Consider the following 22,314-nt stretch of genomic DNA (forward strand, 5'->3'; position numbering starts at 1 on the left):
TAGTTGTGTATTTCTCCAAACCTTTACAGTAAAATTATGAAATATTAATTCTGGTTATTCAAATTCAAAAATACTTTATTAATCCTAAAGGGAAATGAAATGTTGTTATAGCTCATATTATGAAAGTTTCCTCAAAGAGTCGTTGTAGATGCTGATGGCTGTGGGCAGGAAGGATCTCCTTTAGCGCTCCGTCTTACAGCAGATCTGAAGAAGCCTCTGACTGAAGACACTCTGTTGTTGTAGGACAGTCTCATGAAGAGGATGCTCAGGGTTCTCCATAATGTTCTTCATTTTATGAAGAATCCTTCTTTGCACAATGATCTCCAGAGGTTCCAGACGAGTCCCCAGAACAGAGGCAGCCTTTTTTATCAGCTTGTTGAGCTTTTTTAAGTCCCTGGCTCTGATGCTGCTTCCCCAGCAGATGGTGGTAGAAGAGATCACACTTTCCACAACAGACTTATAGAAGATATGCAGCATCTTGCTGCAAACACCAAAGGACCTAACCTTCCTCAAGAAGTACAGTCTGCTCTGTCCCTTCTTGTAGATGGCTTCACAGTTGCATCTCCACTCTAGTCTGTTGTCCAGACTAGAGAGACTAGAGTGAACACCGAGGTATTTATACTCCTCCACCACCTCCACTTCTTCTCCCATGATATAAATAGTTTTTGACTTATTTCTGTTTCTCTTAAAATCTACAATCATCTCCTTGGTTTTAGTCACGTTCAAAATGAGATGATTGTTTCCACACCAAGCCACAAAGCGGTCCACCACCTTCCTGTACTCAGCTTCTTGTCCATCTCTGATCCACCCACGACTGCAGAATCATCCGAGTATTTCTGCAGATGACGAGAGTCTGTCTTGTACTGGAAGTCTGAGCTGTACAGAGTGAAAAGGAATGGTGTATAATTATATATATAATACTATATAATTTATATATAATATAATATATGTATAATATAGATAACCCTCTAATAAAATCTGAAGAGATTGTGTTGTCACCTCTCATGGTTTTGGAGAAATAAATTCCTCAAAGTTAGGCAAAAGCATATGCTGGTTAAGCATTTTGAGGTAGTTTGACAAGGTATTTTTCCAAAACTGTACAGTAAAATATTAAATATTTATTATTTTACATAAAAGATGAATGTGAAAGTTGTAAAAATGTAATTAATATAAATGTTCTGTAGGTTACTTTTCTGTTTTCCTCTTATTTTCTCAACCGTTGCCAGGATCGACGTCCTTTCTGCTCCATTACCGTAATGCACCTTGTATGCGCGACGCTAATCTTTAAGAGAGAGCTAGTGTCGGCTGACGTCACCGCGTATTTCTGACTGTCGGCTCTCTTAACTGCAGTTTTCTTCTGTACATTTGATGTCTCCTCACTGAGGCGACACTGCAAGCCTTGCAGTTCGAGCGGAAGATCAGAGGTGCGGCGGATCAGAGTCTGCGGCTTTAGTCAGCGCTAACCAATAGGAAAACGTCTTATATCGTTCGTCTTTAGGCCCCGCCCAGGATGTTCATGTTCCCAGAACTCAAAATTCGTTGAGTTCAACCAAAAACAGAGAGCATCCAAACCAAAAGAGCGAGTCGTAACCAAAGATTTTTGACATGCGCAAATAAAAGTTTATGTTTGCAAATAACTTTTTGCTCTTCGTGAGAAAAAATTAGTCATTTTAATCAAAAAAGTTTTTTCAAACATTTTTTCTCTCCCCAAAATAAAATATTCCATAAAAAAAAAAAATTGTTACAACTCTGAAAGTTTTGATCACAACTCAATATTTTTTGATTAAGATTAGTTTTTTTTTTTGATTGAATAATATTGAGACAAATTTACCTCCATACTTAACTTAGTGCATATAATCGTGTGATCGTATGCCACTCTTGGATCCAGTTTGAAGAGTTATGTCTGTTTGCCAGCAAAGAGACATGAGCGCTGTGTCCCTCCGTCCAGTTCCGCTGGGGACCTACGTGGAAGAGATCTGTCTGTTCAAACGCGGGGTTTTTATTCAAACAGTGATGTCACGGGAAGTCCGCTGTTATCCCTCTTGTTCCTGTTCCAGCAACATCTCACAATATTACCAAGAAAGGGAACAAATGGGCCTTCCAAATGGACATTGACCCTGACCATATCACCAAATTGGTTATAAAGTGTCTTAAGGTTCGCAAAGTTTGATAAGCCATTGATCTGTGACATTGATAGTGCTCCCCTTATTTAGATATTTTGGGATATGTCTAGGTATTTTTTTATTCTTAGTTCATATATCTAAAAAGTTATATTGACCAACTGAAGCTCGGATCTTTTGCTTATTTTTATCATACTTGTTGGCATTTAGTAAATGGATAGACATTTATGTGTATATTCAAACAATCAAAAGAAAAACCCAACTATTATCCTCTTTTTTTATTTAAGATACACAATGCTTTCTCATACATGGCCAAACAATTGCACTGAATTCAAATTAATAAACTGTCTGAAAGAAAAATATTAACATGATTTCTGCATAAAAGGGACTTGAAAACAACAAAAATGCACCTCTTTGCACTTCTCTTTGATTTTAATGCCATGTAATGTGTTCTCACTGTCCCCTAATGGTTAATAATGGAAATTCTCTATTATTTAGAGCAATGTGGCAGAAAATACAGACAACTATCCAAGAAGATATGTATATAAGCCATTGTTAAACATATTTAAAACAAAGATAAAAAAAATGTACATAGCACCAAGTTGACATACAGTATTTGTTTTGGAAAAGGTGGATGTCAGGTGTCCTTGTCAGCAGAAACCTGTAGCAGCATTTTCTCTTCTGTTAGCATTTCTCCATAAAAACATTTTAATGGTATCATCATGCAGTCACTTCACATAATTTAAAAGGATAGAACGATAAACAATCATAATCAAGAAAAAAACAAACAAACAAATGCCCTATAAAATAAACAGTTATTGAAATATTATTGAAATATTTTTGCCAGGTTATACAACCACAGAGAAATCTTCTTCCCTTTCCTTGCTATACTTAGTTGTTCCGGAGGCACTGGAAATAGAAGCTTATGGGAGATAACTTTCGCCATTTGCGTTCATTTGCATCTGTGCAAATATTGTTTAAACAAGAGAGGCAGAAGCAAAATATTAGGCACCTGGACCTAGTCAGAAGCACACATATAGTGAGTCTTTCTTACAATAACTATAGCTTAAATGCTAATGGTCGTCGTTTTGATTAGGGACATCCTTGGATGCAAAGTCTTGGACTTTGCTTTTCAGGTCACCTAGCTGCTCTGAATGAGTGATTAGCGTACCGTTAACATGGCTCAGGATGGCGGCAGAGTGTTTCTCCAGCTCTGCCCTGATCCTTTCCAGGTTCTCTGCAAGCTCCCCAAGGCTGCTACACTGGCTCTCAACCTGGCTTACCCTGCTGTCAACGACCTTTACCTCTTTCTGCACCTCCATTGCTGTGCTGCGGCAGCCCTGTAGCCCCCCTGACAGCTGTCTCTTCAGGGCTGCAAGCTCACCTCTAAGCTCTGCTAGTCGCCTCTCACTAGCTCCAAGAAGGTAAGCCTGATGGCCCATGAGTTTGGTGATGCCTTGCACCTGGTTGACGATTTGATTCTCCCGCTGCTCCCATGAGGAGTTAGCATGGCCCACTTCAGTTGCAATAAAGGTAATGGAGTCCTTTAGCCCTTTCAGAGTGCGGTTCACAGAGTTAATGTTCACCTTTAGCAGGGTGATCTCTCCCTGAACAGAACCCTCTGTTTCCTCCTGAGCAATGCGGAGTATCAGGTTATTCAATGTGTTGTTAAGGCGGTCCAGCTGGTTAGAATGGGAGTCTAGACGGTCTGTCATCTTCTTACCTATTCCTTTACATTCCTCATCTATTAAGGTGTCCCCGACATCCCCTTCTTGTGGGGTGGGCTGTTTGCAAGTGGAGGTACAAAGGAGTTCCAGGTCTAATAGCTGTTTCTGAATTCCACTTAGGTCTCCTTCTACTCTCCTCCTCACAGACTCAATCTCTGTCTCCAGTGCAGGAACCACCTGACCCTCCAGAAGAGCCGGAGTTGTAGCATTATTTAGTTCTTCCACTGCCTCAGACACTCTCTCCTCTAGAGTCTTTAACTTGTCTTCAAGCAATGTTTTGAATCCATCCAGACCACCGGGAAGCCCCTCAACCTCACCATGTCCACCACTGGTGGCATTGAGTCTGCCTTCCATGTCCACCAGGCGTGTCTCGACTAGGGTCTCTATGTGAGTGGATTGGTCAGCGAGGGCCGTCTGCAGCTGTCTCTGAGATTCTGTTAACTCCTTTACAGATTCTTCCAGCAGCAACATGCGCTCCGACAGGCTGTTTACCTGTAATAATGAACATTATCTTCCATTAGCTCCTCAATGAACCATCAGTTGCACATTATTAAATTATTGAAGTCAGTCATACCTGTCCACAGCAGCTTTCAGTCAGAGTTAGACCCTGAATCTGAGCTTGTAAGGAGCCCAACTCTTCTCTGAGCCCAGTTTCTCTGCCATCCAGAGACTGCTGCATCTGCTCCTGGCCATCCAAGTGCTCCCTTTGGCACTGCCGCTGCACTTCCCCAATCTTGTCATCACAATGGTTCTCCATACCAGTGAGACGGCGTTCAAAGCCGTCGAGGATCTCAGTTCTCACACCAGCTAGCTTTACATCTAAGATCTCGTCCAGATAAGAGGTTGAGCCTCGACCAGGGATGGGTTTGCCGATGGCTCCTTCCAACAGCTTCTTCAGCTGGCCATCGTGACCTAGAACCATACCCTAATGACAATGGTACATATAAAAAGTATAAAATTGTTGATAAAAGTTTTAAAAGAGCTAAGACTGATGTGATCTTTATACTGGAGACAGGGTAAAGACAGGGTAAAGACAGGGTACCTGAATTTCCTCCAAAATGTGAGTCTTGGCTCGCAGCTCATCCCTCACTTCAGTCACCCTTCCTGCTAAGTCTCCAAATCCAGGGATGGTCCCACCTCCTTCCAATCCATCAAGAGACCCATCAGGGATCACCCCGAATCCCACGGTGGAGTCTGGCCCTCTTGGGGGGTTGGGCAGCAGTGACACCAGGAACTTATTGGTTTCTTCACGAAGGGATGTTCGAAGTCGGTCCTCGAGGCCAGCCACCACCCTATTAAGGGATTCTAGACTCTGAGTGAGGAGACGCAGGTCTTGCTCCATGCGGTCCAAACGTTCACCTGCAACTCCTGAAAAGCCAAATTGTTACTTGGAATTTTAGGAAAAGACTTGGTGGACAGGACATGTCTACAAGACAACCATGGAATGCATTCTTACCATAGTTAGGTTTTCCATCTCCCCCAGGTAGTTGTCCTGAGTCTATACCAGGGAAGAACTTGCCTGGATCCAGCGGAGCTCCTCCAGGCTTCTGGTCCACTGGGGGTCTAGGCCCAAGAGGGACCCCTTTAATACCTGGACGATGGGGACCTATGATGTCAGGCAACGATGTGGGCCCATCATGGCAAGCTTCACCAGAGTAACCAGGACAACATCTCCATTCGAGTTCAGTCACAGTCTTATACCCCACCTTGTATGTTGGCCTGTGAAATGTTCTGTACCTGAATGGATAAGGACAAAAATAGACTGCCTTCTGTCAGTGTAAATAGAAATGTTTCAGCTAAATAAAATGCTTTTGTTTGTTAAATAATTCAGCTTGGAGCATATATTTGAGGTGAACAGATAAAAAGTGCTGAGAAAAAAACTGCAGGAAGTTGTTTCCATTGGGATTAAACATGGATTAAAGAACGATTAGGAGATTAAGATCAATTCTGGTGTAAATTGTGTGGCATCACAGGATTGGGTCCAGGTCATCACCAAACTTTAACATTATCTTGGTTTAAATCAAACTCATCTCTCTTCCTTTACAACACTCTCTCACAGGTTTACCTTCATTTTTGAAAATAGAGTTCTGTTCAGTTTTTCTCTGTGTTGGTTTTTAAAATGCATATTACATAATAGAGAAGATACATTACCATTTTCAACACCTGTTACAAAAACATTAAGATATTACTCAACAATCTACTGTAATTGTACACTGTTAACTGACAGCTTATTTATAGTTTGGTAAACATAAAAAAGTAGCAACAGAGCCAAATCTAAACTGAAAAGTTATCAGAAAATTAAGATCAGTTTTCCCACATTTTCCCTGTAAACAGTCAGAAAAAACCTTGGACACAAAAACGTAAAACCTCTAGCTGTAAAACATAATATGATTTGGTCACTAGAGGGCAGCACCTGCATTGAGTATATTAGGGAACTGTTGGCTTCGTAATGCCGTTTTTTTTTAAACCTAAAGTCATAATTGCACATTTGAAACATTACAGTAAGCATAGTGAACTGAGACTGACTTCTACTAGTTTAAGATCTGTTTGAAATACTTGCATTTTGTTGATTAGACTGATTAACGTACATGACTACAGGACATTTTTGACCCCAGATGCACTTGGTGGTGTATTCAGCCTTCACATAGGTTTCCACTCCATCTTGCAGGATGCAGGTGATGTTTTTCTGGACCATGTAAGCGCAGTGGTTTCTGTGGGTATAAAAGAATTACGTCAGAGCTGAATGATCACCACTGAAGTACAAAGATAGGTTAGACACCATCTACTCCATTTAAGATCTCAAGCTGTATCCTCTACATCCTCAGGTTAAAATGGGAATTGTACATACTAAATTTAGGTTAATCACCAGCAGTAGTCACTTCAGTAAACCAAGCAACTGTAATATAGGCATGGGAAAAAATCCATCAGGTTTTGCGAATTAACACACAGATAAAACTGATTTTCCAAAAGTTTGATTGCATTGCACAAATCTGTTTCTCTGTTAGAGCTCTGGTTGCCCTAAGCTGTTTGAATGCTTCATCAATCCTACTGCCTTCTTTTTCAAATTAGATCCAACTTTCTGTGCAGAATAATAATAGTATTCACAGAAACAAATGCATAAACAAAACACAACATTCAAAACAATGATTCCTGACTAGACCAGTAGATGTGTTAAAGTGTGTTCATGCATTCCAAATTATTTTAGAACTGGAAATCTCAACCAAAACATCAGCACACAAAAAAGTATAATTTTGTATTCTTGGAGTATATTTGTTTCTAATAGAGATTCTTGTGTTTATTTATTACAAACAAAATAAAATAGACATGCCTTTTTTTACATAAATTGTTCTTTTTCATCATCACAGTGTTGCCACCACTCTCACTGAGCTTCTTGATCTTGGTCCCTAAGATCCACAGTTGAAACCCGGTATTATCATACACTGTACAAGTAGAAACATTACATTTTTCCTCTCACTGTCTGACCTTAAATCAGGAAAAAAAAAAAAAAACTATTTTAGGCGGATTACCAACATTATTTCTATTAGTTAATCCAACTAATTATTTCTATTTACTAAATGCCAGACCAATGAGAGATACCTTTCTACAAATTAAAAAAGCACACATGTTCTTAGTATTTACTAGGATTGGCCTTTAAATTGTATGACTTGGGTTATCCATGGCATCCTTTCACAAGCTTCTCACAATAGTTTGCTGGACTTATGGCCAATTCCTCATGACAGAACTGGTGGTACGGATTCAGGTTGGTAGAAAGTGACTTTGTTGTCCTTAAGCCACTCTGCAACTAATGTAGTTGTATCCTCAGGGTTATTTTCAATTTGGAAAACTCATTTGTGCCACTAAATTAAACTCTCTGGCTGATATATTGAGATGCTGTTTAATATTTCTACGAAATGTTCATGGCTCATGATGCCATCTATTTTGTCAAGTGCAATAATTCCTACTGCAGCAAAACACCCCCACAACATGATGCCACCCCTGTACTTTACAGCTGAATGGTACTGTCAGGCTTTGCAAATGTTCAGTCATTATGGCCAAATACTTCTATACATGTCTCCATGAATTAGTGTGAATAGTTCTGTAATGACTTCTTCCTCAATAAGTTGTCAAACCATGTCGATACAGGACTAGTTTCATTGTTGATATTGCACATGGAGGCATTAAAAATCATGGGATGGCACACCAAAATCAAAACCAATGACTGACTTTGAAAAATGCTGTGATGTTGTACCATTACCAAACAACAGGAACTGTCTTTTGTTTTTACTAATGTATATTTCAGACTGACTGGAAAAGAGCATTTAAAGTTTCACCTCCTACAAGCATTTTCAGTATTTTATTCTTTAAAATAAAAGGATTTCTTTTCTTTTTCCACAATAAAAAACATTACAAAATGATTTAAAATGTATACACTAAAAATAATAATCTTTATGTAAAGTATTTATCAAACACAGGGTAACAATAACAGATTTCAGGAACACTGTTAAAGTTAGTTTAAATGTATATATTGCAGACTTTTAAAAGTACTGCTACATGAACAAATAATGCAGTTGGTTAGAGGAAAAGGTCAAGAGTGTTTGCTGATGCGTGGACAACTCAGCTTTAGTCTCTAAACCAACAACTTATCACATCTGATTGACTTACTGGGGTGGCCAATGTCATTCCAGGGTGGAAAGCATGCCCCCCCTGCCATACCATACATACTAAATTTGGTAATCCCAACTGATTTAAACTGAGAAAGGTTTATTTAAAATTTTAAATCAGTGACAGTAACAAACGAAGGCGCTGTGTCCTTTTTATACAGAGTATGTGATCATGTGGTTTTAGCTGCTCATCAGTTGTGGGAATAGAAGATGGTAAAAGTAAATCCATGTGGCTAAAGATATGATTGGATAGCAAAGTTTGTTGCAAGGCACCTTAAATATTATAGTGTACAAAAAGTGCATCTAAGCAGTATTTTGTGTTTGTGTTATTTAAAATGTTGATCTTGTGATGATTATTTGATTTGATATACAGGATTGCGCAGCTCTAGTTTCTGAAATACTTTTCTTAAGTGTTGCAATTGTGTTTTCTCCTTTGCTGTTTTGTTATTTGGACCAAATATAGAAGAGTGACCAAGTGATTTATTATGTATTTATACATTTTATCCATTATCTCTGGGGTTAGAGGTTTTGTCAGGCCTGTTCAAAGAAAGAAAAGTATGCTGAGACATATACTGAACCCCCCTGAAGGACACCATACAAATGTGTGATTTCTTCTCTCAAAAATGTCAGTTTCACTTTAAACAAGCACAAAGATGCTGAGAAAACTGTTCACATCCAAGGTTATGTAACTGTGAAACCATTTCCCTACCCTGAGCAAAAGGATGGGAATGTTTTTGCCAGAAAGAAATGGTGGATGAAGATGAAGCTTATCTTCAGTTCTGATTGTGTTTCCATGTAGATCCAATTATGTGTACGGCTTCTGCTCAATGTAAGCATTTCGATTGGGGAATTGTAATATGTAATCATCCACGAATAAAGCATAAGTTTAAAGACAGCACTTGTATGAGTAAGAAAGAATAACTGTGTTTTGGAACGCATTTGGCAATCCTGCACCAAGATAGTTTTCGAAGAGTGGTTTCAATCCCACAAGTCTTCAAATGGACTCAGAATCCAACACATAACTTGACTGTAACTACGTGTTGCATCGTGCTGGAGTTGGGCCTCCTCGGTCCCCTCCTCACTCTTCCCTGCCAGCGCAGCTATAGCAACTGTTCCCCTGGACTCGATGCAACTCAGGAAATGAGGATCCAAGCTCTTCAGGCTCACATGTGAAGAATTATTTTGCATTCAGAGGGGAGCATTTAGCAGCACATGTGGTACTTAACATCACTTCACAGCTGTTTTAGGATAAATAGTCATGCTAGGTGTAACAGGGAGGGATGGGGGTCTGAGGAGGGTCGAGGTAGCAGGTTCAGGGAACTCAACCAATTTAAAATCTGAGAGAAAACAGCTCTGCTGCAAATCTCAGACTGCATGGACAGAGTTTGTTTGTAGTGCCACCACTCTGAAAGTGTTGACGTATGTTAATGGCAGCGAAAGGGAAAGAGCAGGCGCTAGAATAAGAGAGCTCCTTTCATACCAACCTGACAACCTGGTGCCAGGCCTTGCTTTCCTAAGGAGGCAGGAGTTATAACCTAGGCTGCTGTGCTATGATGGTGGCTTTATTAGCTCTTTAAACTCACACATGCAGCTGCAGTTGGTTGCTGCATATGACTTTCTTGGTACAACAGAACAAAACAAGCAGATTTATTTGGCAGTGAATATTACAGAACTGCTAATTGTTTGCTTTTCCTCTGGACCCCACTTGGAGGCTCTTTTTACGATCACTGAGAAAGCTGAACACTGATCACTCCCTGTGTTTTTTATTTGTTGCATAGTTCACTTAGACAAACATGCAGAATATTATGATCTAAGTCAGACTATATGGCTAAGGGTTATCTAATGGATTGAGGAGCATTTCTGTTTGTTTTTGAGAGTGTGAAAGCTGAGATAAATAGTCACAAGTACTTGTAACAGCTGAGAAAAAGCAGTGTAGTGTGTGTGTGAATAGATCACAGGAGGTGTGTGACCCTGTTCTTACACACACGTATGGAGTGCTACTCATTGGAGTGAAAACGGATCATGTTCACCAAGTTGGGAAAATAAACTTGACTCTCTCACATTTCTCATCACTGTTTTCACAGTTTGTAGTTATCAGTGTCATTTGGATCCATTTCTGTGTAATATTTTATCCTTAGTGTCTCAAAGAACGACACCAGGGAGAATAAAGTGATGGCAAACAGTTCCTCACAAAAGCATTCATACTTCTCGAACTCTTTCACCTTTCCATCATATATTATATATATATATATATATATATATATATATAATATATATATATATAATTTTATATATATAATTTTTCCCCTTAGTTTTTAATGTAACATTAAACTGAAAGTGAAAATTCATTGTAACCCAAACATAACTTGTCCTGTAAACTTGGTTAAAAGTTTTTTTTTTAAACCACACTTTGGTAACTTTTAGGTTAGGGCCAGATTTTAGAAAACCCAACATACTAAGCGAGGTAAAACCCTTTTTATTTAGTTAACCCATGGCTCGAACGGTCTATATTTGACCAACTGGGTTGTTTTTAACCCAGCAGTTTTTGGAGTGTGTGTTATTAAAAACTCCCTTGCTGTCTTTTTAAAATCTGCATGAAAACACAACCAAAATGTGGGGAAAAAACAGATGTCCAGTGTTTGCACACCGTTGATGTACCATCCAGTGGTAACCTATCCAACTAATCCCTCTGTAACCTAGGCTTTATTCCTCCTCAAGAGACTGTAGTCATCAGAACCGTTGTCACTTTCACACAACACAACATTATCGTTTTACCTTTGCTGGGAGATTGGATTTCTGCTCCAACAGTAAAAAGTTCCAGCAAATCTTAACAGTTTTACAGCATCCCAGGAAAAAGTAGAATTCCCATCAAAGACTCTCAGACAAAGATTACATCTCCACCCTCCTTAGGCTCAATCCAACTCACTGTTCAACTTTCCTTCTCAAACTTTGCTTACTTTTTTTATTTTAAAATGTAAAAACTGCAGGTAATTCCTGGTCAGCAATCTAGGCATATCAATCATGTCTTGGCCCATGTCCCTGATACTGTATTATTTATATTGGTTGAGATTCCACAAGCCTCCATGTGTTGCTCCATCACCTTCCCTTTCTACTTGTTTTGATACTGTGACACTCAGTGGCTCATCTTCCTGCTCTCACCTGCAGGGGTCCCTGTCTGTTTGAACCCAGGCCACCGCTGTTGTCTCAGACAGATTTACGACTGGATGGGGACTGATAGCAACCCATGCAGTCTTTTATAAGGCCTTCAACAGCTGTGTCTATAGGTTAACAGATCTCCTCCAGGGCCCATCTCTTTTCATAAATGCTTTTAATGATGCCAGCTGGCATATCTTCAGGCTCCATGGTCTGGTTGACTGAGGCTACTCCTGGCTAATGATTGGGGACAAACATATTCCCAGCTCCAACACCTTGGGGGATCAATCTGGCATGCAGAGAAACATGTCAGCTAAGTAACTTACCATCATTACGCTTCAAAAATATGTGTTTTTCATTTAAACTCCTAACTGTTATCTTTGTTAACGTAAGCTTGTGCGTTTTAGACAGTTTATTTTTGTTGAGCAGGAAAAGGCTGAGATGACCAAGGAGAAATAAAATCATCTTCACTTATACCTAGGCTTTAGTTTTTGTGCCTGTGGAAGAAAATGTGTTCAAACAGTAGTGTTAGATTAGTTAGACTCACTGCAGGTACTGTGTAGAATATAACCCCATCTGAAGTCACTGAATAAAATGCTTGAAAACAACAGCTGCGTACATATTACAGCTCAAGGACAGATCTGCATGAACCGAACCTTTCATTGAAAACCACAACCAAAAATAGGAATCGCAATTCACTCATTTTTGCCTTTTAATTTGTCAACCGTGCAAATTTAACACAAAAACTGAAAAAATACAATTTGACATTTTAAGAAACAGAGCTGAGTTTTCTTGTTATTGTGATTAGGAGATATGTTTGGTGTTAATAAAACAAATCAAAAATATGAAGCAATTCCTTGTAGAAAATGTATATTTAAAGAAAAAAAATCATTCAGTTTTGCCATGCTTATAAAACTGATTATTACAAATTTTTTGTGCTTGACAGTAGCCCTATGGCTAATTCCTTAATGTGGATACCATATGTGCGGATGTGCTGACAGTAACCAAATATGTATGCCTGATGCCAAAAATAATTACATCTTAATTTCCAGGCTAATCAGCTAAACCTTCAGAGACAATATCCACTGGCATTTTGCAACTCACACGCTGGCAGGGACAGGCTGTTGTGAATGGGAAACAGATCCAGGCAGGGATGCCTATAAACCAAACTATTAATACACACATTCTGAGAAAAAAAGTTTACAGTTTGCAAGAAGATTTGGTACATTTCTAAAAAAATTAAGATACAACGCATCAATAATTTGACTACATTAATAAGGGGAAACATGATAGACCATGGTGAGGTGTGCTACCGATTCCTGTCTGAGCAGAAGGACACTTCTCTACAGGTCCTTCTCAAAATATTAGCATATTGTGATAAAGTTCATTATTTTCCATAATGTCATGATGAAAATTTAACATTCATATATTTTAGATTCATTGCACACTAACTGAAATATTTCAGGTCTTTTATTGTCTTAATACGGATGATTGTGGCATACAGCTCATGAAAACCCAGAATTCCTATCCCACAAAATTAGCATATTTCATCCGACCAATAAAAGAAAAGTGTTTTTAATACAAAAAACGTCAACCTTCAAATAATCATGTACAGTTATGCACTCAATACTTGGTCGGGAATCCTTTTGCAGAAATGACTGCTTCAATGCGGCGTGGCATGGAGGCAATCAGCCTGTGGCACTGCTGAGGTCTTATGGAGGCCCAGGATGCTTCGATAGCGGCCTTTAGCTCATCCAGAGTGTTGGGTTTTGAGTCTCTCAACGTTCTCTTCACAATATCCCACAGATTCTCTATGGGGTTCAGGTCAGGAGAGTTGGCAGGCCAATTGAGCACAGTGATACCATGGTCAGTAAACCATTCACCAGTGGTTTTGGCACTGTGAGCAGGTGCCAGGTCGTGCTGAAAAATGAAATCTTCATCTCCATAAAGCTTTTCAGCAGATGGAAGCATGAAGTGCTCCAAAATCTCCTGATAGCTAGCTGCATTGACCCTGCCCTTGATAAAACACAGTGGACCAACACCAGCAGCTGACACGGCACCCCAGACCATCACTGACTGTGGGTACTTGACACTGGACTTCTGGCATTTTGGCATTTCCTTCTCCCCAGTCTTCCTCCAGACTCTGGCACCTTGATTTCCGAATGACATGCAGAATTTGCTTTCATCCGAAAAAAGTACTTTGGACCACTGAGCAACAGTCCAGTGCTGCTTCTCTGTAGCCCAGGTCAGGTGCTTCTGCCGCTGTTTCTGGTTCAAAAGTGGCTTGACCTGGGGAATGCGGCACCTGTAGCCCATTTCCTGCACACGCCTGTGCACGGTGGCTCTGGATATTTCTACTCCAGACTCAGTCCACTGCTTCCGCAGGTCCCCTAAGGTCTGGAATCGGCCCTTCTCCACAATCTTCCTCAGGGTCCGGTCACCTCTTCTCGTTGTGCAGCGTTTTCTGCCGCACTTTTTCCTTCCCACAGACTTCCCACTGAGGTGCCTTGATACAGCACTCTGGGAATAGCCTATTAGTTCAGAAATTTCTTTCTGTGTCTTACCCTCTTGCTTGAGGGTGTCAATAGTGGCCTTCTGGACAGCAGTCAGGTCGGCAGTCTTACCCATGATTGGGGTTTTGAGTGATGAACCAGGCTGGGAGTTTTAAAGGCCTCAGGAATCTTTTGCAGGTGTTTAGAGTTAACTCGTTGATTCAGATGATTAGGTTCATAGCTCGTTTAGAGACCCTTTTAATGATATGCTAATTTTGTGAGATAGGAATTTTGGGTTTTCATGAGCTGTAAGCCAAAATCATCTGTATTAAGACAATAAAATACCTGAAATATTTCAGTTAGTGTGCAATGAATCTAAAATATATGAATGTTAAATTTTCATCATGACATTATGGAAAATAATGAACTTTATCACAATATGCTAATATTTTGAGAAGGACCTGTATTCTTAAAAATGACTTGAAGGCTCATCTCAAAATACCTATCCTCTAAAACAAAACTACATTTTTTATAAACAAAATACGTCTTCTTGAATTAACTTGCAAACTGAAAGACAAAGATTGCACATGAACAATTAGTGCTCAGTAAAACTTTACAGTGCTGCTGTCAAACTTTAATTTGATTTGATGTATTTATGTATGTATTTTAAAAAATCAAAGTGGTCCAAATTCAATTAAGAGCAGTCCAGTCCAGTCAAATCACCACAATCATATCTAATTATATGGAGTGACTGTGGCTTGATAGGGGTGTAGTTCTCTTGCTATGGAACAGTTGTAGGTTTGATTCCAGCTTCCTCCTGCCATATGCCAATGTGCCTCTGGAGAAGACACTTCCCTACCATTCTGTATCAGTGTATGAAAATATGGAAGTCTGTGAGTGCGGCTGGGTGAATGTGCCATTCGAGTGGTCATTATAACTAGAAAAGCTCTTTTAAAATCAGTCCATTTAAAATTCAGTTCACTTATATGCAGTCTAATTTGATCCAGTTACAGCGCAATACAGTCAAAGGCAGTTGATCATATGTTGCCAATTGTATGTTGTCTGTCAAAGGAAGCCAAGCTGATTGCATCCAGTCATTGACTTTTCAGCAATCCCTCATCTCAAAAGAGCAACTCCCTTTTATGAAGGAACCTCTATCAGAAACTGGCTCTGAGTGGCTATCGAATGCGACCAGCTGCACCTGGCTCTATCAAACGACAGCGCCCTAGTTAACTGGTCTTGATATGAGGCAAAATGACGTTGACAATATGACACTTCAGAGACACCTTAAAACCCTAGGCTTGAAAAAGTTGTGATTCCTCCCTTTCATCCACTCCCAATCGTTTTTACAAACTCTTACACAAAGCCTGTATTATTGATGGCACCTTATGTGTTCACACCAGAATAAATACCATGTGCAACCACTAAAACCACACAAAACCTCCATCAGTGGAAGTAGAGTTGTTTCTTCCATGGTAAAATCACAGATATCCTCAACAGTCCCATCATCTTATGTTTACTGAGAGGTAAAACAGAATGAAAAATGATCCCCATCTCTTTTATGGGCTGAAAGCCTTTCAGTTACACCAACTAAAGCATGAGGTTTGATGAATAACTTGGTTAAAAGAAAGCTTGGGAGTTAACTGCTCAGTCTTTGTAACTCTTAGCAGGAGACTGGCTCCATTCCTGTCCTCCACTGGGCACTCAACCCAAACTTCCAAGAGCAACCTCTAACCTCTATCAGCTTGCTGACCTTCGCCTCTTGATCTCTGCCCCATACATCACCAAAAAACCCACAGATATAACTCAAATCCAATCAGCGATTATGCATGACATCTGACAACTGCAAGGGTTCAAGATGATTTAGGGAAATTTTTTTTTCAAAGGATGAATGTGTTGCTTCTATGTGGTTATCCTTCCACTGTTGTACAGTAGAGAAAATGAGAGTTTTAAAATGCAATTAGTCAAAATGTAACTTTACAAAGAAGCAAAAGGAGAAGTACAATTTTCTAATATAAGGACAAAACATTTGCTGTAAAGTTGGGACAAGTACAGTGTCTCTGCCGTCTAAGATGTCACTTTCCGAAGCTACAGGACCATAAATTGTCTCACAGCAGCAAGTGGTTGCATTGAATGAAATAAATGACTGTGAAATCAAATCACTCGCTTTGCTGCCAAAACATAGATGATAATTCAAAGTGACGACAAACTGAGCTGAGAATTCTCAAATACTTCACCAGCAGGAATGTGTCATAGTTTTGACCTTGAGTTCAGTGAGAAATAAAAGTTTGAACTTGGAGATTTCCTCCACAAAACACAAATCTACAGACATACAAATATGTACAAGCTTGGCAATACTGTTGTATACAAGTCAGAGCTCAATTGGAATTTTTAAGTCCATATTTCCCTCGAAATGTCAGGAAGACAGGATCTGAGCTCATCTAACAGAAGTGTTGGTTGGACACTTACACGTCCCTGGGGACTGCTGTTTCCAACAAGGTTATCAGCTTTTGGTAACCACTGTTGTTGAATTCACAAACACAAGTGTGGAGAAAGATTAACGCCTATTAGTAATCAAGAAAGGAAGGACTACATTTACTTGTAGGACACACTAAAGCACCTGGTTAATCAGCTTATACAAAGATACGGCATGAAATTGTTTCCAAGCTAGATAGATTTGACACTATGATCAGAAATACTTGATGGATGCTCCTGTCTTATGACACCAGCATGCTGCAGATGTATGAGGTGATGTTTAAAATACCCAAAGGTCAATGGGGTCAAAAAGAAATGATCGTGTAACGACTGTTAGATTCTCATTTTTGATTAATTAAAAGGCTGACTTTAAACCAATGAAATTTTAATGTTTTGCAACGTTAGTTCCAGGTTTATTGAGTCAACGTTGAAACTAAATGCTTGCTTGCTATTTATGTCAGAAACAAGTACTGAAAAGCAGCTTCCTATGAGGTGATGAAAGCCAAGATGCAGAGCTTACAGTAAAGTCCTAGGAGCGCCCAGAGTGCAATATGAAAACTGCTGCTTTTACAAGTTGGGTGAAAATCTGTCCTTTAGCCATCTTGCAAATTGTTGTTACTGGTGCTTTGGCAGATCTAAGAATATTATATTATATCAAATTCAGAGCTGCTGAGTGTGTGAACCCTGTCACTTTATAACAGCTTGCACTCAGTTCTGAGAGGCTGAATGTTGGTCCCCACTTAAATAAAAGCTGAATGCTTACACGTGTTGGGTAATGTAGAGTATGTGTGTGTGATGCTGTTTAAAAGCTCCCATGACAAAGCTTTGTTTGGATAATAACTCCATGAGCAATGGGTTTACTTATTTTTCCCAATTATTGTTAATACAAACATGATGACCATTCTGTTTTTCTTTCGGGGCATCCACTATACTAAATTATGAGGTTTTCTTTGAATAAAAATTTTAGTTATTGTGAGAAAACCGGTTTTCAGTCAATCAAGTTTCGTTGTTATATGAAAAATATAAAGGAGAAAAGTAAATGCTCAATTAAAAGGGATTTTTTGTAGAGAGGTTCATAAATTTTTTACCTGCAATAGATCATTCTCTTTGCACCTTCATTTGGTATTACTCCAGATTTATTGTCTATGGAGGCTGAAGCTAACAGGTAGTGTAAGAGTGCTCAAGACCGAAGCAGACTTCTACTGTCTTTAAAACATCTTTAACCTCAAAAATGCAGTTCACCCAAACAATGTTTAATTAGCTTTACTGACTATTTACATAGGAAATAATGTTAAGAGGCAGTGCACCACCAATGACCTTCCTGTTTGAAACACGAACTGGACAGTACATGTAAAGCATTCATCCATCCATCCATCCATCCATCCATCAACCATCCATCCATCCATCCATCCATCCATCCATCCATCCATCCATCCATCCATCCATCCATCCATCCATCCATCCATCCATCCATCCATCCATCCATCCATCCATCCATCCATTGGAGGGTCATGAAAGGGCTGGTGTCTAGCTGTTATTGGGCAAGAGGCAGGGTAAACCCTGGTCAGGTTGCCAGTCTCCTAACTTCATTTCCTGTGTAAATAATCATTAGCTTTTTTGTAAATAATCACACAGTGCAGACGTAGAGTAGGTTTTAAGGTTGCTCAATATTTTTACATGAACTGCTAAAACATTTTGGAGGTTTAAGTTGTTTTAAGAAGGTAGAAGTATGCTTTGGCCGCTTTCACACTACCCATAAACTTTAGCCCCAGCATCAGCTAATCTGGATTTATACTAAATGAAGGTGCAGAGAGAGCTACTTTTCCCTTTTATTGTTTTCACATAACAACAAAACTCGATTTGCTTCTCACAATAACTTGATATTTTTACTCAATGAAACATCATAAGTTAGTATAGTGCAAGTCCCAAAAGAAAAAGAGAATGGCCATCATGTTTGTATTAACATTAACGTGGAAAACTAAGTAAATAAATTGCTTATGATGTTATTATCCAACCACCGCTCTATCACAGGAGCTTTTAAACAGCACTACACCCAGATTAAAATTCTTTAGAGCTTGTAGAAGTCTGCTTTGGTTTCTCTTTTAAACTGTTAGCTTCAACCTCAGAGATGAATAAATCTGGATTTATGCTGAATAAAGAAACCAAGAGAGTAATCTACTAAAGGTATGACATGATCCGCTTTAACCTTTTAACAGAATCTCACTTCAGAAATCCTGAACTTTTTCCTTTACTGGTACAGGATGTTGAGTGGCATAGTTAATGTAGGAGAGCCACCAAAGTAAGGCTGGGCAATCATTGGTCTCCTGGGGCATTTTGAGTGGAGCAGCAGGTAGCTGGGGAGCTGTCCAAAGACATAACAGTTCTGATGGGAAGCCAAGCACAAAAAGAAAAGGGCGGGAGAAGTAAAGAGGAAGAAAAACCTAAAAAGCTCCACAGGTCAAACAGTTGCCTCTATAAAAACAAATATATACACAAACTTTAATTACTCTCACCTTCATTCAATTTCATCTGATACCTTGGTGCAGGTATTGATCTCAAGTGTTTATTTGTCAAGTTTGCAATTCATCAAATATGACTGAATAATGACAACTCATGTAATTGTGTGGATAGTGGATAGTGGAACCTTCTGGCATGAACCCACACTGTTATTGTTTTAATATTGACTGGAAATCCTTTGTGCTACTCCCTTTTGCCAGCAAGTACCCTGTGATGTCAGTCTTTGCTCTCCCGCCTCCCTCTTACAGTTCACATTCACTGTAAGGGATCCCAACCCTTGTCATTCACTCCGCTGCATCATAATGGTGGCTTTGTTTCTGTAACGCAGCATGTATATTGTTGCTTTTACCCCCAGTCTCAAACTGTTTGGGTCTGAACCATAGAAGTGTCAATGAAACACTAACTAAAGCCATATTTCTGCAACTCTCTGGTGACATGGCTTTGTCAGGGATTGTAGAGTATGGGTTGGGTCTAGGTTGTAGTCTAGGCGCATGTTTAAACATCTTGGAGTGGAAAATAAATGGTGCATTAGTAACTGTAATCAACACTTACTTGTGGCGGGTCATAGGCTTGTTTGGTGAGTAATGAGGGTTGAGTCCAGCTTTGTAGAGGTTGTATCTATTTCCATAGAAAGGGTTGATGTGACCACCATAAAAAGTTCCTTTGCTGTCCACCACAGAGAGCATCACTCCCAAGAAAAAGACCTGTGCAGAAAGCTGGCACAATTTGGTCCACATTCTCTTGATTTGTAAAAAACCTGATTAATTCCAGAGTCTCAAAAATGCAAGTGCCTGATGATGAAAGCAAATTCAAAAAGCCTTATTTCCTCAAGGCATACAGTCATCCCCTGCCACAAGTGGTGTCTTGTTTTCTTTAGTAGACCTTGAGGGAGACATGGAGCCCAGACTGCTATAGCATCTTGTCCGGTGTGCACTTTCAATTTTCAAAGTAATGCAAAAAAAGTCCAAGCACACAGAACATGTAAGTCAGATAGGTAGAGAGGAGGAAGAGGGAAAGGGAAGGAAATAAGGCAAGGAAAAAACACAAAGGTGTTCTGCAGGAAGGGAGAGGAGGAGGAGAGCAGGAGAAAAAAAGAGTATAAGGGAAGAAAGCGTGACTGCGTCTAAAATTCAAGCTACATATACACACACGTACAAGAGTGTTCGAGACCTGCCGACAAGGCTCGACCCTCCCAGCAATCTGCTCTCTGCACGGGTGAGGGTGTGTGTGTGAGTATAAGAAGCAGCGTGCTGCTCTGCAGCCTCTGAAGGGGCAGGCAGACAGACAGATGGTATTTGCATATCCCGCCCTAACTTCAGCCTGGTCGAGCTGCCTGTTGAGGGAAAAGACTGGCAGTATGATTTGAGAACTACTTTCCTTGTTTGTTTTGTATGCATCCATACAGAGTCAATTCAGATAAAAAAAAATATGATTTTTTTGTTTAGTTGCTCTCTATCCCACCCACTGCCCTGCTTTTCTTTCTTCTATCAAAAACAATTTTAACCTCTTAACTTTCTTAAAGATTTTGTGTCTGCCCAGATTTTTACTCCATCTCCCACAGTAGCAGCTGTGCCTGACAAAAATCCCAGTGTGCAATCGTTGAGACGCTGCAGAGCTGGACACAATGGACCTCCTCCTTGCTTCACTGCAGTTAGTCATTAAATACCCCAAGATCTTCAATCAACCTGCAAGCCATGGCCCCCCTGCATGCATTTTACTGCTTTGCCATTTGATTTTTAAATGTATGCTTTACCGCTGAGATTAGTGTTGTTTCTGAAAAAGGTGAGCACTAGTGTTTGATTGAAGGGCTTTGTTGTTCTAAGGACTTTAATGTTTAGAAATTTTTTTTATAATTTATTTGATATTTATTTCAAGAAAGGTAGTGAAAAAACACAAAAATGGTTCTTTATAGCCCTCAACAAGGTGTTTGAAGGGATAAACTGAAAATTAAACTGAAACGTTGACCTAAAATTAACAAAGGCCAGAATGAAGTGCATGCAAAAATATGTATACCCCATGAACTTTTTCCACATTTTGTCATGTTACAACCCCACCGGTTGTGTATTTATATGGTTTCATAATTTTTTACCAAGGGAAATCTGAAAGTGTGGCCACCATATCTATTCACACACATTTAATCCAGTACCTCCAGTTTAAAATTCACTTACAAACATACCAAGCTTTAAATGCCTCATAGTTAAATCCATCACCTGAATGTGGAAACAGTGTGGCACAGCTGTAAATTTATCAAGACATGGATGTCCATCTTACCTGTGCAAGGAGAGAAGCAGCCAAAATGCCCATGGTATCTCTATTTTTCACTATTATTCACTACTTTGTGTTGGTCTATCACTTAAATTACTATAAAATATATTGAAGTTTGTGGTTGTAATTTGACGGCATGCAAACAAACTATCCACTGAGATCAGATTTGAAGCAACGTTTTAAATTTCAAAACTGAATTGTGAAAAGATGATCAGATGGAAATTATTTTCAATGCAACATTGAGAGGACACACTCAGAAAAAGTAGCAGCAATCTAATTTTCCCCTTAGTTAAACGACTGCTTTGCAACATCTTTCTGCCCTTTGTGCTGACTATGCATCATTGAACCTGGTATTTGTTCACTTCATTTGCAGGTCAATGTGAAAGAGAAACATAGTTTCACTGTTTGCAAGACACACATCACACAAGTGGTCGATTTCCTGAATATATGACAGACCAACGGCCACTCAAACTCAAACAGGGAGAGATTGTGGATTCAGGTTTTAAAACTGATGAAAGGTTGAACCAAAAATGATCAAAAGCCTTGAACAGGAGTTTGATTGATAGACCCTTCAAATTCCTTTATGTTATTCCAAGGTATGCACTGCAGTGTGAAATCATGCCCTGGTTTCTTTTATCTACTCATGCAGCAAAGACATAGATATATATTTTGTAAACCTGAAGTGTTCTTTTAGAAGGAATAATCCGATTATTTCAGAGACTGTCACCTCGAAAAAGCTGAGAGACAGCTGAAAAGGAAACTATTCAAAACTTGTCCGGTTTGGCAAGCAGTGGCTTACCAAAACACTATTTTTCAAAGAAAAGGATGGACGGATTTTACAGAGGTCTGTGCAAACAGATTGTCCAGATGGGTGAGAAAAAGTTGTAATTTATATCTAGGTGCA

At 39.4% G+C, this 22,314-nt stretch overlaps 1 protein-coding gene across 1 annotated transcript; it reads right to left on the reverse strand.

The window, feature by feature from the left end:
* Positions 1–2,383: 2,383 nt before the first annotated feature.
* Positions 2,384–20,365, reverse strand: LOC124871728 (EMILIN-3). Its single transcript, XM_047371224.1, has 6 exons — positions 19,698–20,365; positions 6,436–6,558; positions 5,304–5,584; positions 4,890–5,215; positions 4,422–4,772; positions 2,384–4,339 (listed from the first exon to the last, which is right to left on the reverse strand). The coding sequence occupies exons 1-6, from the start codon at positions 19,880–19,882 to the stop codon at positions 3,194–3,196; spliced, it is 2,412 nt and encodes an 803-aa protein (XP_047227180.1). The 5' UTR covers positions 19,883–20,365; the 3' UTR covers positions 2,384–3,193.
* Positions 20,366–22,314: the final 1,949 nt, after the last annotated feature.

The sequence above is a fragment of the Girardinichthys multiradiatus genome, chromosome 1 (genome assembly GCF_021462225.1).
Source record: "Girardinichthys multiradiatus isolate DD_20200921_A chromosome 1, DD_fGirMul_XY1, whole genome shotgun sequence".
Lineage (NCBI taxonomy): Eukaryota > Metazoa > Chordata > Actinopteri > Cyprinodontiformes > Goodeidae > Girardinichthys > Girardinichthys multiradiatus.